Source organism: Ascaphus truei, chromosome 2 (assembly GCF_040206685.1).
Source record: "Ascaphus truei isolate aAscTru1 chromosome 2, aAscTru1.hap1, whole genome shotgun sequence".
NCBI lineage: Eukaryota > Metazoa > Chordata > Amphibia > Anura > Ascaphidae > Ascaphus > Ascaphus truei.
The window spans coordinates 487,322,901-487,338,485 of NC_134484.1; the positions used below are offsets into that span (position 1 = coordinate 487,322,901).

At 41.1% G+C, this 15,585-nt stretch overlaps 2 protein-coding genes across 4 annotated transcripts in view; both read left to right on the plus strand.

The window, feature by feature from the left end:
* LOC142488427 (uncharacterized) overlaps positions 1 to 15,585 on the plus strand; it is a 1,092,840-nt gene that overhangs the window by 504,400 nt on the left and 572,855 nt on the right. The gene's annotated exons all lie outside the window — the stretch shown is intronic.
* The window catches only part of LOC142488442 (uncharacterized), a 41,760-nt gene that overhangs the window by 22,118 nt on the left and 4,057 nt on the right, over positions 1 to 15,585 (plus strand). For both annotated transcript variants that reach the window (XM_075588958.1, XM_075588959.1), the window contains exons 2-3: positions 7,234 to 7,588; positions 8,030 to 8,143. In XM_075588958.1, the coding sequence (XP_075445073.1) occupies positions 7,570 to 7,588; positions 8,030 to 8,143 (133 nt within the window). In that variant the 5' untranslated portion in view covers positions 7,234 to 7,569. The remainder of the gene's footprint in view (positions 1 to 7,233; positions 7,589 to 8,029; positions 8,144 to 15,585) is intronic.

Below are 15,585 nucleotides of genomic sequence, written 5' to 3' on the forward strand. Positions count from 1 at the left end.
TTTGAATGCCATCTCACGCAAGTTTATATAATTATTTCACATACTGTAACTCTGCTTAGAATTTTGTATGTATGTACTGTATGTATGTATGTACTGTATGTATGTATGTACTGTATATATGTATGTATGTATGTATGTACAGTATGTATGTATGTCAAAGCAGAATGACTATGTACAGACACTCTATACAACACCACGAAGAAGGAAGATGCGGGGACATCATTTCTCACAACCAGATCATTCCATCAATGATTTAAAAATCAAAATCCTCAATGGAATGTTTAAACGCACCAAGAACGGAAAACATTTGAACTCAGAATGAAAAGACTCTTTGGCTCCAAAACCAAATGACTTAATGCGGATACGGGGTTTCTCACACCCTATCAGAATTGTTTTTAATTATCCTGCCTGCCTTTATTCTTATCCATACGTTCTCCCCCCCCCCCCCCTCCCAGCATCCCCCCTCCCAGCATCCCCCCATCCCAGCATCCCCCTCTCCCAGCATCCCCCTCCCCCAGCATACTATTCCTTGTCACCCTTCCATGGCTTCAAACACTTTAACACCCTACCTTATCTACAGTACAGATCTGTTTTTTGTTTCCCAAACACTGTTTTAGCCATAGATTCCTTTGTTAATCGGTATTGCCGACCTGAGGAAGAGGGGAGAACTCTCAAAAGCCAACTATACAGGCATACCCCAGTTTAAGGACACTCACTTTAAGTACACTCGCGAGTAAGTACATCTCGCTCAATAGGCAAACGGCAGCTCACGCATGCGCCAGTCAGCACGTCCTGAACAGCAATACCGGCTCCCTATCTGTACCGAAGGTGTGCGCAAGCGGGGAGACTATAGAGCCTGTTACACATGCGTTATTTACATCAGTTATGCATGTATATGACGATTACAGTACAGTACATGCATCAATAAGTGGAAAAAAGGTAGTGCTTCACTTTAAGTACATTTTCGCTTTACATACATGCTCCGGTCCCATTGCGTACGTTAATACGGGGTATGCCTGTACTGTTAGTCCAAATAAAGGTATCACCTAATACTGAAGAACTCATTTTATATATATATTGGATAGCCAGTTAACCAACCCCACACTGATGAGACCAATTGAGGTCGAAACGGCTGTCTGTGGGTAGGTTTTCTTGCTATGCATCTTAACCCTGGCTGTGTTTAAAGCTGTGACCATGCAGCAAACTTAAGCCTATAGGGAACCATGTTAAAAATGGTTTTGAAGCAAAAGGTGACACTGTGTGCTCATTTGCATGTCATTTCCCAGAATCCCTTGCTGCAGTGGAAGTGCGGTGTGCTGGGTGATAATGGTGAAAGGTGGGGTTGCAGACCTGTCTAAGACATGCAAATGAGCATACAGGAATATTTCCATTTGCTATATGCTTTGCTGTGGAGGGTTTTTGTCACTTTTTACCGACAATAACTTAACTAAGTGTGTGTATGTAACACACACACACACACTTTTCTGACTGCCAGCTCCTTATTTCAGCTGCATGCTTCTCTGCTCTGAAAACACACAGTGCCTGTGTAACTAATACATTATTGTTACACATTCCCCTCTCCACTCAGCAGTGCTGGTTGCCCTAGCAACCTCCCAATTCTCCTAGCTGAGAATGGGTCTTCCCATCTCCCCTGTCTCTGCTGACAAGTTAGTTTGATCCTCAGACTATTCCTGTTTCCCAGGAATCCCTCACTTCCTTTTCCATTCTAGCAGGCTGAGTGAGTACTTCTTCTGCCATCTACTCCCTGGCAAGGCTATTCGTTTTTACCTTCCCCCCATGCCAAAGCACCTTCACCTAGAGAAGCACTCTCTTACCACACAGCACCATCTACAAGTGTCTTTATATGTCTGATGCTTTCTCAATAAAGTTAAGAAATATTACAGAACTTGGTGTGCGTTCAAATGGGGTCGAGTTGAGCTATCTGGCCTCATTCATATCCTACATGTGACTCTGTGGTTCCGGAATAGTGCCACCTTTTGTCTCATGTCCATGATTACATGGAAAACCCTTAAGCCAATGCTTGCTGCTTTAAACACAGCTTTTAAACATAGCCTGGAATGAGATGCAAAGCCAATAAACCCACTCACAGACAGACTGTTTCTAACTGAGACGCCAGTATAACCAACAACCAACCTCACACTGATGGGACCCACAAGGTTGATATATACAGTGTTCGACAAACCTATACATTTGCTCGCCCCGGGCGAGTGGATTTAACATCGTGGCGAGCTTCTATTGGCCCAAGCAGCACACGTTTGGTACTAGGTGGCGAGGAGATTTTTTTGTGTGGCGAGATTTTTTGGTGATTTGTCGACCACTGGATATATACAGGCATACCCCGCATTAAAGTACGCAATGGGACCGGAGCATGTATGTAAAGCGAAAATGTACTTAAAGTGAAGCACTACCTTTTCTCCACTTATCGATGCATGTACTGTTCTGCAATCGTTATACACGTGCATAACTGATGTAAATAACGCATTTGTAACAGGCTCTATAGTCTCCCTACTTGCGCACAGCTTCGGTACAGGTAGGGAGACAGTATTGCTGTTCAGGACGTGATGACAGGCGCATGCGCGAGCTGCCGTTTTCCTATTGGGCGATATGTACTTACTCACGAGTGTACTTAAAGTGAGTGTCCTTAAACCGGGGTATGCCTGTATATACCATCACGTTTTAAGTTATGGTGGGTGAAAAAGGCAACAAGAAACCTCCACCGTACTGCATGTAGCAAATAGAAATATCACTTGTGAGCACATTTAAAGCCAGCAGTACAACCAACTTCACACTGATGATAGCCATTAAGGTTGAAACACATCTGAATGGTTTCTCTGGCTTTGCATCTGATTCCCATGCTGTGCTTTAAAGCTGTGTTAACAGCGAGCATTGGCTCTTATGGGCTCCATGTAGCAATGTTTTTTCAGGCAAAAGGTGACACGGTGTGTCCATTTGCATGTCATTTCCCAGAACCCCTTGCTGCAGTGGAAGCACCGTATGCTGGGTAATAATGGTGAAAGGCAGGGTTGCAGACCTGCCTAAGACATGTGAATGTGCTCACAAGTGATTTTTTTATTTTATATATATATATTTATTTACACTCTTGAAGCCTTTCTTATTGTGTTTACAATACTTGTATTATACGTGTGGATACGTTCCACAGATATAACACAGAGAATAGTGGTTTTTACATAGTTACATAGTAGATGAGGTTGAAAAAAGACGTACGTCCATCAAGTTCAACCTATGCTAAATTTAGACAACAGATACTTTATTCTATATCTATACTTACTTATTGATCCAGAGGAAGGCAAACACAAAACCCCATTAAGGGGAAAAATTAATTCCTTCCTGACTCCAAGAATTGGCAATCGTATTAATCCCTGGATCAACATCCTTCCCATGTATACTTATTTGGTATATCCCTGTATACGTTTCCCATCTAAAAAGATGTCCAACCTTTTTTTGAACAAATCTATTGTATCTGCCATCACAGTCTCCATGGGTAATGAATTCCACATTTTAACTGCCCTTACTGTAAAGAACCCTTTCCTTTGTTGCTGGTGAAATTTCCTTTCCTCCAACCTTAAGGGATGGCCCCGAGTCGTTTGTACTGCCCGTGGGATGAATAGTTCTTTTGAAAGCTCCTTGTATTGTCCCTGAATATATTTGTATATCGTTATCATATCCCCTCTTAGATGCCTCTTTTCTAATGTAAATAAATCCAATATAGCTAGCCTCTCCTCATAAGTTAGAATGTCCATCCCCTTTATTAATTTGGTGGCTCTTCTCTGCACTCTCTCTAGTTCCATAATGTCTTTTCTTAGGATTGGTGCCCAAAATTGGACTCCATATTCAAGGTGTGGTCTTACTAATGCTTTGTAAAGGGGCATAATTATGTCTACTTCCCTTCCATCCATTGCCCGTTTGATGCAAGATAAGATCTTGTTTGCCTTTGCAGCTACTGCATGACATGGGGCACTATTGCTAAGCCTGCTGTCTACAAGCACTCCTAAATCCTTCTCTATCAAGGATTCCCCCAATATATCTCCATTTAATTTGTAAGTCGCCTTTTTATTCTTGCATCCCAAATGCATAACCTTACATTTATCTGTATTAAACCTCATTTGCCATTTACCTGCCCACGTTTCCAGTCTCTCCAAGTCTTTCTGAAGAGAAATTTCATCCTTCTCTGATTCTATTACCTTACACAATTTAGTATCATCAGCAAAGATGGAGACTTTGCTCTCGATCCCAACCTCAAGGTCATTAATAAACAAGTTAAAAAGCAGGGGTCGCAGTACTGATCCTTGAGGTACTCCACTGACGACTTTAGCCCAACCTGAAAAAGTTCCATTTATGACAACCCTCTGTTGTCTGTCCTTTAACCAGTTTTCAATCCAGGTGCATATATTATTACTGAGTCCAATTTTCTTTATTTTGTACACCAACCTCTTGTGTGAAACCGTATCAAAAGCCTTTGCAAAATCTAAGTAGACCACATCAACTGCATTACCCTGGTCTAAATTCCTACTTACCTCCTCAAAGAAACAAATAAGGTTAGTTTGGCAAGATCTATCCTTCATAAATCCATGCTGACTATTACTAATAATTTTGTTTTCCATTAGGTATTCCTGAATATTATCCCGTATTAAACCTTCAAGTAGTTTCCCTACTATTGAAGTCAGGCTTACAGGTCTGTAATTCCCTGGGTGTGATCTAGCTCCCTTTTTAAATATAGGCACCACATCTGCTTTACGCCAATCTTGTGGTACTGAGCCTGTGGAAATGGAGTCCTTGAATATTAAATATAATGGTTTTGCTATTACTGAGCTTAACTCCTTGAGAACTCTTGGATGTATGCCATCGGGGCCAGGTGCCTTATTTACTTTAATTTCTTCAAGTCGCTTATGAACTTCTTCCTCAGTTAACCAATTGGTCATTAATATGGAGGTTGTGGCTTCCTCCTGTGGCACTACTATTGAACCTGATTCTTCCCTGGTAAACACAGAGGCAAAGAATTTGTTTAATACCTCTGCTTTATCCTTATCTTCAATAATCTGCCTACCCATCTCACACTGAAAGGGTCCTATATTTTCTTTTCTCATTTTTTTGTTATTAAGGTACTTAAAGAACTTTTTAGGGTTGACCTTACTTTCTATTGCAATCCTTTTTTCATTATCCATTTTTGCCAATTTGATTGCCCTTTTGCAATTTTTGTTACATTCCTTATAATTCTGATACGATGTCTCTGTCCCTTCTGACTTAAAGAATCTAAACGCCTTCCTCTTCTTGTCCATTTCCTCCCCTACCTGTTTATTTAGCCACATTGGTTTTGACTTAATTCTTTTATACTTATTACCCAAGGGTATACACTGATAAGTGTGTTTTTCTAACAATGTTTTAAAGACTGCCCATTTATCTTCTACATTTTTCCCTGCAAAAACATCATCCCATTGTATTACTACTAGATTAGACCTCAGTTTATTAAAATCTGCCTTTCTAAAGTTTAAAGTCTTTGTTGAACCCAAGTAAGCTGTTTTTTGATAATTTATTTCAAATGAGACCATGTTATGATCACTGTTACCCAAATGTTCCAGGACTTGAATATTTGTTATTACTTCTACATTGTTTGATATGACCAAATCCAGAACTGCCCCTCTCCTGGTTGGTTCCTCAATAATTTGGGTCATATAATTATCTTTAAGCACCCCCAAAAACCTGTTTCCTTTTGTTGTAACGCTAATCTCATTGCCCCAGTCTATGTCTGGATAATTAAAATCCCCCATTATGCAAACATGACCCAGTTTTGATGCCTTCTCCATTTGCAAATGTATTTTAGCTTCCTCAATCTCACAGATATTTGGTGGTTTATAGCATATTCCCACAAAGATTTTCTTTATACTTTTACCTCCACTGCTAATTTCTATCCACAAGGTCTCTACATTTTCATCATTCCATTCATAGACATCATCCCTTATAATAGGTTTTAGATCTGGTTTAACATATAGACATACTCCACCTCCCCTTCTATTTGTTCGATCCTTCCGAAAAAGAGAATACCCCTCTAAATTAACTGTCCAGTCATGAGTTTCATCCCACTATGTTTCAGTAATGCCTATGATATCATACTGCTGCCTTGTAGCTATTAATTCAAGCTCCCCCATTTTATCTGTCAGGCTTCTTGCATTAGCAAGCATGCATTTCAGGATTTTTTCAGCCTGTACCGGGCGTGTAAATGTATAGGATTGTCGAACACTATATATATATGTATGTTTGTTTGTTTGTTTTGATATATTTATAATATTATTATTTACACTCTCGAAGCCTTTCTTATTGTGTTTACAATGCTTGTATTATACGTGTGGATACGTTCCACAGATATAACACAGAATAGAGCTTTTGATTCAGTATCAGAATATAACTATTCCGCTGGAAATTATCTGGGTCGGGAAGCAGTGATCCCGTCATAATAGGACGGGCTGATAAGGGTGTGAGCAGGTCAGAAGTCTGTGTCCTACCTTCAGATGGGCAGAGCCTATTCCCTCATGTCATGTGCTGACATTGAGAGACCAGGGGAAAATAAATAATCAGTGAGTAAAATGTCAGTGTTTCCCCAGGCATTCCTTTATATAAGCATGTCCTGCCAGGTACAAATGTGCTGAATGTGAGAAACTGGAGGTGATCGAGGAACAAATTAATGAGGGTGTGAGGGATCAAACCCCCCTATTTATTATGGTGGGGTAAGGTGAGGGGAAGTTACTGCACTGGTTCCTCTGCATTACCCACTTCTCACCGTATGAAATAGGAAAGTGAGACTGTGTCAGTATGGAGCAGAACTGCTGGACCTGAGAGAGTATCGGGAGCATTTATCAAAGTCTCACTCATGTACTGTATCTGCTTTTTATTCATACTATGGAACTGTACAGTATGTTACTATGTTACACTATGAGGACTTTACTGGTCGTTTGGCTGTTAATCTCCGACTCTAGTTATACTTTTCTAGATGGTTGTGTTGTGACACAATCCTGAGCCATTAAAGTTTTGCAGTGTTTGAAATGAAGTTCCTGTTTGCGAATGGACCATATGTGTTTTTTGGTGCCCCTGTCTTCTCTGACTCATTTGGGGTTAATGATTTAGGTGTGAAAGAGCAGATACTAAATGCTGTATATTTGTCCAAAAAAACTGACCATTCCAATTCTGTTTTATATACAGGCACATTCTAAAACCCAACACATATAGATTAAGTAACCTCTGGTCAGCACCTCCAGAGCCGCACTGCCCACTGCCAGCACCTCCAGAGCAGCACTGCCCACTGCCAGCACCTCCAGAGCAGCACTGCCCACTGCCAGCACCTCCCAGAGCAGCGCTGCCCACTGCCAGCACCTCCAGAGGACCACTGCCAGCACCTCCAGAGGACCACTGCCCACTGCCAGCACCTCCAGAGGACCACTGCCAGCACCTCCAGAAGACCACTGCCCACTGCCAGCACCTCCAGATCAGCACTGCCCACTGCCAGCACCTCCCAGAGCAGCACTGCCCACTGCCAACATGGATCCACACTTGTTAAGTGAGTAGAGGAGATATTTTAGTGTCTTTGGAATATGTAAGTTGGAATATCTGATTATTTTGCAGTTATGCGAATCAAACACCCAAATTAATCTTGTTTTCTTATAGAACCACCAGCAGGTAAGAAGATAATATATCTTCACATCTAAGTCATTTTCTGCCAGAAGGGCTAGTAATACATTTATAATTTAAAAAAAATGATTTATCTAAGATTATATTGGGAATATTATTGTTATTGTGGTTTGAACATTGGTAGCTCCAAAATGTTTTCAGCACTCGGGGGTAAAAACTTCTTCAGCACTCAAAGGGTTAATAACAAAGTAAAATCAATCACTTCACCCCTCCCCCATAGGGATCAGTATAGAGTATTTCTGTATACTGATATCACAAGAAGCCCCCACTCCCAGCTTTACATGATGGATTTCCCTTTTCTTATTGCTAGGTTTCCCAGTGGTTGTACCGGAGAGTTTAGAGATTAAGTCGGAGAAAGAAGAGGCAAACGCTAAGGAACATCTGACCCCAATAAAGAGTGAAACTGTCCCATTTCCTGTCTCTGGTGAGTACCTTTTCCCCTTTCTCTGCACAAAGGGATGTTATCTTGTTTAAAAGGAGCATGGTCACATTTAGCGAATATTCATGGTTCATTGCCTCTCATAGGAAGTCCCCAGGCCTGCTGGGTGTTTTGGGACAAGCCACATGCAGCAGATTTAGAAGTGCAATATGGCTCTCAAACACGTATAAAGGTTGGAAATGCAGAGTTATGGGCGTCTGACCATCAACAGATACGATAAAACGCATTTGGGAAAACAAATTCAAGGGACCCTTCCCTAACTAACCTGGTTCCCCAGCTTAAACAATACCCTCTCATTTAGGGTCATTAGATACACAATTATAGCCACAGTCTTTAGACATAGCTTAACTGATAGATGGGGACAGCGTCCCAAGAGTCCAGGCAATTCTTCCGGACAGTGAAAGTCATGATGAGGGCGTCCTCCCTGAACTAGATACAGGGGAGCAGTGTGCCCCCAGCCTCCAGGCTCTAGGAGAGAAAATGAAGCAGCAAACCTAGCTGCCATAAATACCTGTTCCTTAATTAGGATAGCAGGTGAGGGAGAACTATATGATTTAACTGACGAGTTTTCATCCCTCTATCGGCAGCCTGTAGGACGACAGTTGTGACGAGTATATGCCGATAATTTTCTCTTTCCCTTCTTCCTTGGATAAGAGCTTTGCAGTGCTTCTGAATAATTTGAATGCTTTTCTCCCTTTTCAATACATTTAGTCCACTTGTGAGAGAATCCTGTTCCTTGCGTACATCTAGCAATTCTGCTCTCAGAGCCTCCATCTCTTGCTGGCGCTGGCTCTGTGTGCATGAACGCATCCCTCATTATGTTTAGGAACTCTGCCTTCATTATGTCTAGGGCCTCTACAAATCTCGTTGCTAGGGTCCCCATCAGCTTGCCTTTCCCAGGTTTCTTTCTCCTGTCATCCTGACTGTTGGGAATGGAGCAGTGTCTCTGCTCCTCTAGCTCTTGCTTCAGTTTCTGGACCTTCTCGTGCTCCCTTTCATGCTGCTCTGTGGGGACACACTGGGTACTCAGACGCTCATTCCTGAAAGGACACCACTTTGTGTGGTCAGACACATGACACATTAAACACATTTTTTTCCTCCATTTTTTCACTTTCAGGTGTTTTCTTCACCCTGACCTCTGGAGGTGCTATTGCATCAATACTTTTCACACTTTACCAGTTCTGCATACAGCATACACAGGGAAGTCATACACAGTAGGGCAGACTTTACTCACAGAATCTGTACTTTACTTCGGCTGGGCGGCCATTTTAAACCCCCGCATTTATTTGCAAACCCACAGAGATTAGTGTTGACCCACATTCTCCACCATAAGTGACAAATGCCACCCTTGCGTAGTGCTGACGTCTGTCTGGGCTCTTACTGACACAGTCTTCTAGGGTTTATTTAGATAAAACATAAGAATAAGAGGTAGCAGTATAGTGCGTAACTCCAGGCCTCTGCCTGTTTTATTTCATCCCAGTGGGGGACTGCAGATTCAATAGATACAAGTTGGAGGCAATCAGCCATTAACCTTCAGCAGTTTACTCATATTAGTGTCTCAACTCTATGCCCAAGACATACTTGAAAACGAGAGGTAACTCTCAATGTATTACTTCCTGGTAAAATGTTTTATAAATAAATATTAAATAAGTGACACTAAACATTTCAAACACCGTCACTTTAAGAAACAAAAGAAACCATAAAAGTAACACCTATCTCTCTTTTTTAGGGATCTAACTATACAGTAGTATCAGCCTCTCTAACAGTTACTGGGCCAACTAACCTGGTACCCCAGCTTAAACAATACCCTCTCATTTAGGGTCACTAGATACACAATAATATCCAGTCTTTAGACATAGCTTAACAACGACGAGAGAGAGAACCCCAAGGAGAGCACTCACACACTCATAGAAACAAGTGTACCTGTGAACAACGTGGTGTGGGTGAGGAATGGGTAAATGAAATACTTTATTGTGAGTCGTAACTCAGGAAATTAAAACAGGAACGCTGTGGATCAAGTACAGTACTTCATGTGAGCCAATGTAACAGCGAATTAAAATTGCAGACCGGATGTAGTCATAATTATGACCAATGTACTGTCTATACTCTAAAGGACAGAGATGACAGTATAGAGGCCACATAGCAGGACTGCGACCCTATTAGTATAAAGGGCTAATCTCGGTATTGAGGTATAGATAAATCTGCCCTTAGGCTGATAATCTTAGGGTAGTACTGCAGGTACCGGGTGTCGCTTAGTACAGTGCAGTGTGCACTAGACAATCAAGTGCACTCCCAGTGGCATATAATTAGGATAGTTCTTACCTGCCAGTGGATTGTGCATATGTGCAAGGGTATACCATGGCAGGCAGGGTCAGTAGCTGCTAGAACAGTGCACAAGTAGTGCCTGTTAACAAGTAACGTCCAGTAGCATGGACCGTGGAGTACATCCTTCCGTAGTTGGCAGTCTGGATACTCGGTGTTGGCTGGGCACATACACTTGCACATATGCACAATCCACTAGCGCTTGATTGTCTAGTGCACACTGCACTGTACTAAGCGACACCCGGTACCTGCCGTACTACCCTAAGATTATCAGCCTAAGGGCAGATTTATACTATAAACTGGCTACCCCACTGAGGTGAGAACTTACCTTTATCTTCAGTTAAGCTCTCCAGGCATTCATGTGGTTATCTTCACTAACCACAGCTACTAATAGGGTCGCATTCTATTCCTATATACCCATTCCTCACCCACACCACATTGTTCACAAGTACACTTGTTTCTATGAGTGTGTGAGTGCTCTCCTTGGGGTTCTCTCTCTCGTTGTTGTTATCCTACCTTACCCCTGATAGTAGCACCACCACTCCCCACATTGATTAGCAGTAGCGAGGGTTCCCCCTCCCGGTCCCTACCCCCGTCCGTCCCCCCCTTAGTTTGTGATTTAGACATAGCTTAACTGATAGATGGAGACAGCGTCCCAAGAGTCCAGGCAATTCTTCCAGACAGTGGAAGTGATGATGGGGGCGTCCTCCCAGTACTGCATACAGTGGAGCAGCGTGCCCCCAGCCTCCTGGCTCTAGAAGAGAGAATGAAGCAGCACAGCTAGCTGCCATATATACCTGTTTCTGTAATTGGGAGAGCAGGTGCGGGAGAACTAGACCCATTGTAAACTGTGGCCTGGACTTTCCATCCACCAGCCTGAGTAAATGTGAAGCTGTGGGATGGATCCTTTTGCACTATTTCTTCACTTCTGACCTAAATCAGGCAGAAAGCTGCCTAATATCCTGGGACTAAGTCACAGTATTTATCAAGTTTTCACTTTATTAAGTTAAGATTATTTAGCACATTTATTGTCATCACCTCCTCCTTGGAGCGTCTTTTTAGTTTTCTATCACATGACCACCAGCAAGTAAGAAGATAATATTTCTTCAACTCTTTGTCATTTTCTGCCATAAGGGCTAGTAATACATTTCTTTAGAAGATGTATTATATTATACCAATATCGGGAGGTGAAATCACAAGAAGCGCCCCCACTCCCAGCTTTACATGATGGATTTTCCTTTTCTTGTTGCCAGGTTTCCCAGTGGTTGTCCTGGAGATTAAAGAGTAAGGCGGCCCATTGTGGCTAGCATTGGATCTTTGGGAGATGGTTTGTCGTGATATGTTGATGGTTTGTTACAACCTATAGTTAAACATTTACCGTCCTTTTTGAGAGACACTACAGATCTGCTATGTGCTTTAAAAGCTGTTAAATGGCATAAGAACTATAGATGGGTTACGATGGACGTTATGTCGTTATACCCCATCATTGATCATGACCAGGGTATTAAGGCTACTCAATTTTTCCTTCAGTCCTCCTCATTATCTATTTCACTTCGCACTTTTCTTTTAGATTCCATCACATTTTTATTGACTCACAATTATTTTTTATTTGAGTCACAGTTTCTTGCAGACACGGGGTACGGCTATGGGTACCTCCTTTGCCCCGTCGTATGCTAATCTTTTTATGGGTCTCTGGGAATCCACATTTATTTTTGGTGATTCTAATCCTTTTCGGCATCATGTTATTTTTTTACAAGCGTTATATTGATGACATGATTATGATTTGGGAAGGGGATTCACATTCACTGCACACTTTCATTAATACACTTAATTCCAATATGTTGAATCTTAACTTTACTTATGAACCCCATGTTAATCACATTAATTATTTAGATATCACTTTATTTATTGACATTACAGGAGAAATACAGATTTACATTTATAGGAAACAAAATTCCAGGAATAACTTTTGATCAACAGGCCACCGAATTGGCAAACAGATTTTCTGTCCGGGGCTGCAGAACAGGGATACAGAGGAGGCTTACATGAATGCCAAACTCTGTACTCATGCTGAGTTACTGTCTTATGTTTCGACTGGTTCTAGACAGTGGGTTTAAATCAAGGAGAGACCAGGGCACTCACCTTGGAGGAAGACCTTAGAGCCAATTGAACAAGGACCAACATTTGCATTTAGAAAGGCTAAATCCATGGCAAACTATCTTTCGCCTAGTTTATTTACCTCCAGGTCAGACAGTGTTCATGAATCAAATTTAATACACATTTTTTTTTCAAATGTGGTAAATGTTGTATTTGTTGCTATGCCAATCCTATCAAACCTATTGATATTGCACTGTACACAGTAAGAAAACAAACACAATTCCAGTTTTTATTCATTGTAATTTTGTGATTTATTACTTAACCTGCGGTTGTGGTCGAGGATTCGTTGGGCGGACAATCAGACCAGTGAAGGTCAGAATTATGGAGCACATTCGTTCTATTAAAAAACTAGATCAGATGCTCCCAGTTTCCAAACATTTTACAAACTGTACATTGGGGAACTTGTCCACCTGTCATTTTTCAGCGATTGAATCTATACCTGTTCCTACACAAGGGGATTGAATCTATACCTGTCCCTACACGAGGGGGTTGAATCTATACCTGTCCCTACATGAGGGGATTGAATCTATACTTGTTCCTACACGAGGGGATTGAATCTATACCTGTCCCTACATGAGGGGATTGAATCTATACCTGTTCCTACATGAGGGGATTGAATCTATACCTGTCCCTACACGAGGGGATTGAATCTATACCTGTTCCTACACGAGGGGATTGAATCTATACCTGTTCTTACACGAGGGGATTGAATCTATACCTGTCACTGCACGAGGGGGTGATAGAATTAAACAGCTTAATCAGCGTGAGATGTTTTGTATCCACTCACTTAATACTCTACCCCATTTTGGGATTAATACAGAATGGGCCCTAAAACATTTTCTCTAAGCTATATTATTCCTTTGCCCATTCTCAGGTTATATAATACTGTGTGTGTTTCATATACATATGTTTCTATCATTGAGATACATATGTGTCTAAGTAGTATTGTATCCTTAATGTGGCAATTTTCTCAGTGTGGTTTATTTATTTACATCTTATTCATTATGTACAGTTAGGTCCGAAAATAATTGGACACAGACACCATTTTCATAATTTTGGCACTGTACGCCACCACAATGGATTTGAAATGAAACAACCGAGATGCAATAGAAGTGCAGACTTTCAGCTTTAATTCAAGGGGTTGAACAAAAATATCGTATGAAACGTTTAGGAATTGCAATCATTATTATATACAGTCCCCTTATTTCAGGGGCTCAAATGTAATTGGACAAATTAACACAATCATAAATAAAATGTTCATTTTTGATACTTTGTCGAGAATCCTTTGCATGCAATGACTGCTGGAAGTCTGGAACGCATGGATATCACCAAGCGCTGGGTTTCCTCCTTTGTGATGCTTTGCCAGGCCTTTACTGCAGCTGTCTTCAGTTGTTGTTTGTTCGTGGGTCTTTCTGCCTTAAGTTTTGTCTTCAGCAAGTGAAATGCATGCTCGATCGGGTTGGGATCAGGTGATTGACTCGGTCATTGCAGAATATTCCACTTCTTTGCCTTAAAAACCTCCTGGGTTGCTATTGCAGTATGTTTTGGGACATTGGACGGCGCTTCACTTTACAGATGGACAATCAACTTCGCTGAATTTGGCTGAATCTGAGCAGACAATATATCCCTATACACTTCAGAATTCATCTGGCTGCTTCTGTCTTCTGTCACATCATCAATAAACACTAGTGACCCAGTGCCACTGTAAGCCATGCATGCCATCACACTGCCTCCACCGTATTTTACAGATTATGTGGTATGCTTCTGATCATGAGCCGTTCCAAGCCTTCTCCATACTTTTTTCTTCCCATCATTCTGGTACAGGTTGATTTTAGTTTCATCTGTCCAAAGAATGCTGTTCCAGAACTGGGCTGGCTTTTTTAGATATTTTTTGGCAAAGTCTAATCTGGCCTTTCTATTCTTGAGACTTATGAATGGTTTGCACCTTGTGGTGAACCCTCTGTATTTGATCTCGTGAAGTCTTCTCTTTATGGTAGACTTGGATAATGATATGCCTACCTCCTGGAGAGTGTTCTTCACTTGGCTGGATGTTGTGAAGGGGTTTTTCTTTACCATGGAAAGGATCCTACGATCATCCACCACTGTTGTCCTCCATAGACGTCCAGGCCTTTTTGTGTTGCAGAGCTCACCAGTTCTTTTTTTTCTCAGAATGTACCAAACTGGTAATTTGGCCACTCGTAATATTCCTGCTATCTGATGGATTATTTTTTTTTGCAGCCTAAGGATGCCCTGTTTCACTTGCATTGAGAGCTCCTTTGACCGCATGTTGTGGGTTCACAGCAACAGCTTCCAAATGTGAATGCCACACCTGGAATCAACTCCAGACCTTTTACCTGCTTAATTGATGATGAAATAACGAAGGAATAGCCCACACCTGTCCATGAAACAGCTTTTGAGTCAATTGTCCAATTACTTTTGTTCCCTTGAAAAAGAGGGCCCTACATATTAAAGAGATGTAATTCCTAAACCCTTCCTCCAATTTGGATGTGATTACCCTCAAATTGAAGTGAATATACTGCACTTCAAGCCCATATTTATTATTTAAGTGTAACTTGAATTTATTTTCGTACACAGCCGAAATAACAAAACTTGTATCAGTGTCCAATTATTTCCGGACCTAACTGTAAATTCCCTTTATCAAGATACAAATTGTTCTTTGCCTTGGTAGTTGAGTTTACATTTATTATATGTATATTATTACATGATTATATTATTTGGTGTTGCAGTTAATTTAATTTAAATAATTTTATTCTCTCCACATCTTATCCATTTTTAAATTTGATGCTTTTTCATTTAATTTTTATTGTCCTTATGAGTTTATTTAAGTTTATTGTTATTGTATTCTTTATTGTGTCCTTTTGCTGGATTTCTCCCCCACAGTTATACTGCCTTCTTTCCGTGGTTACATTTTCCCCGGACTGTTTTGT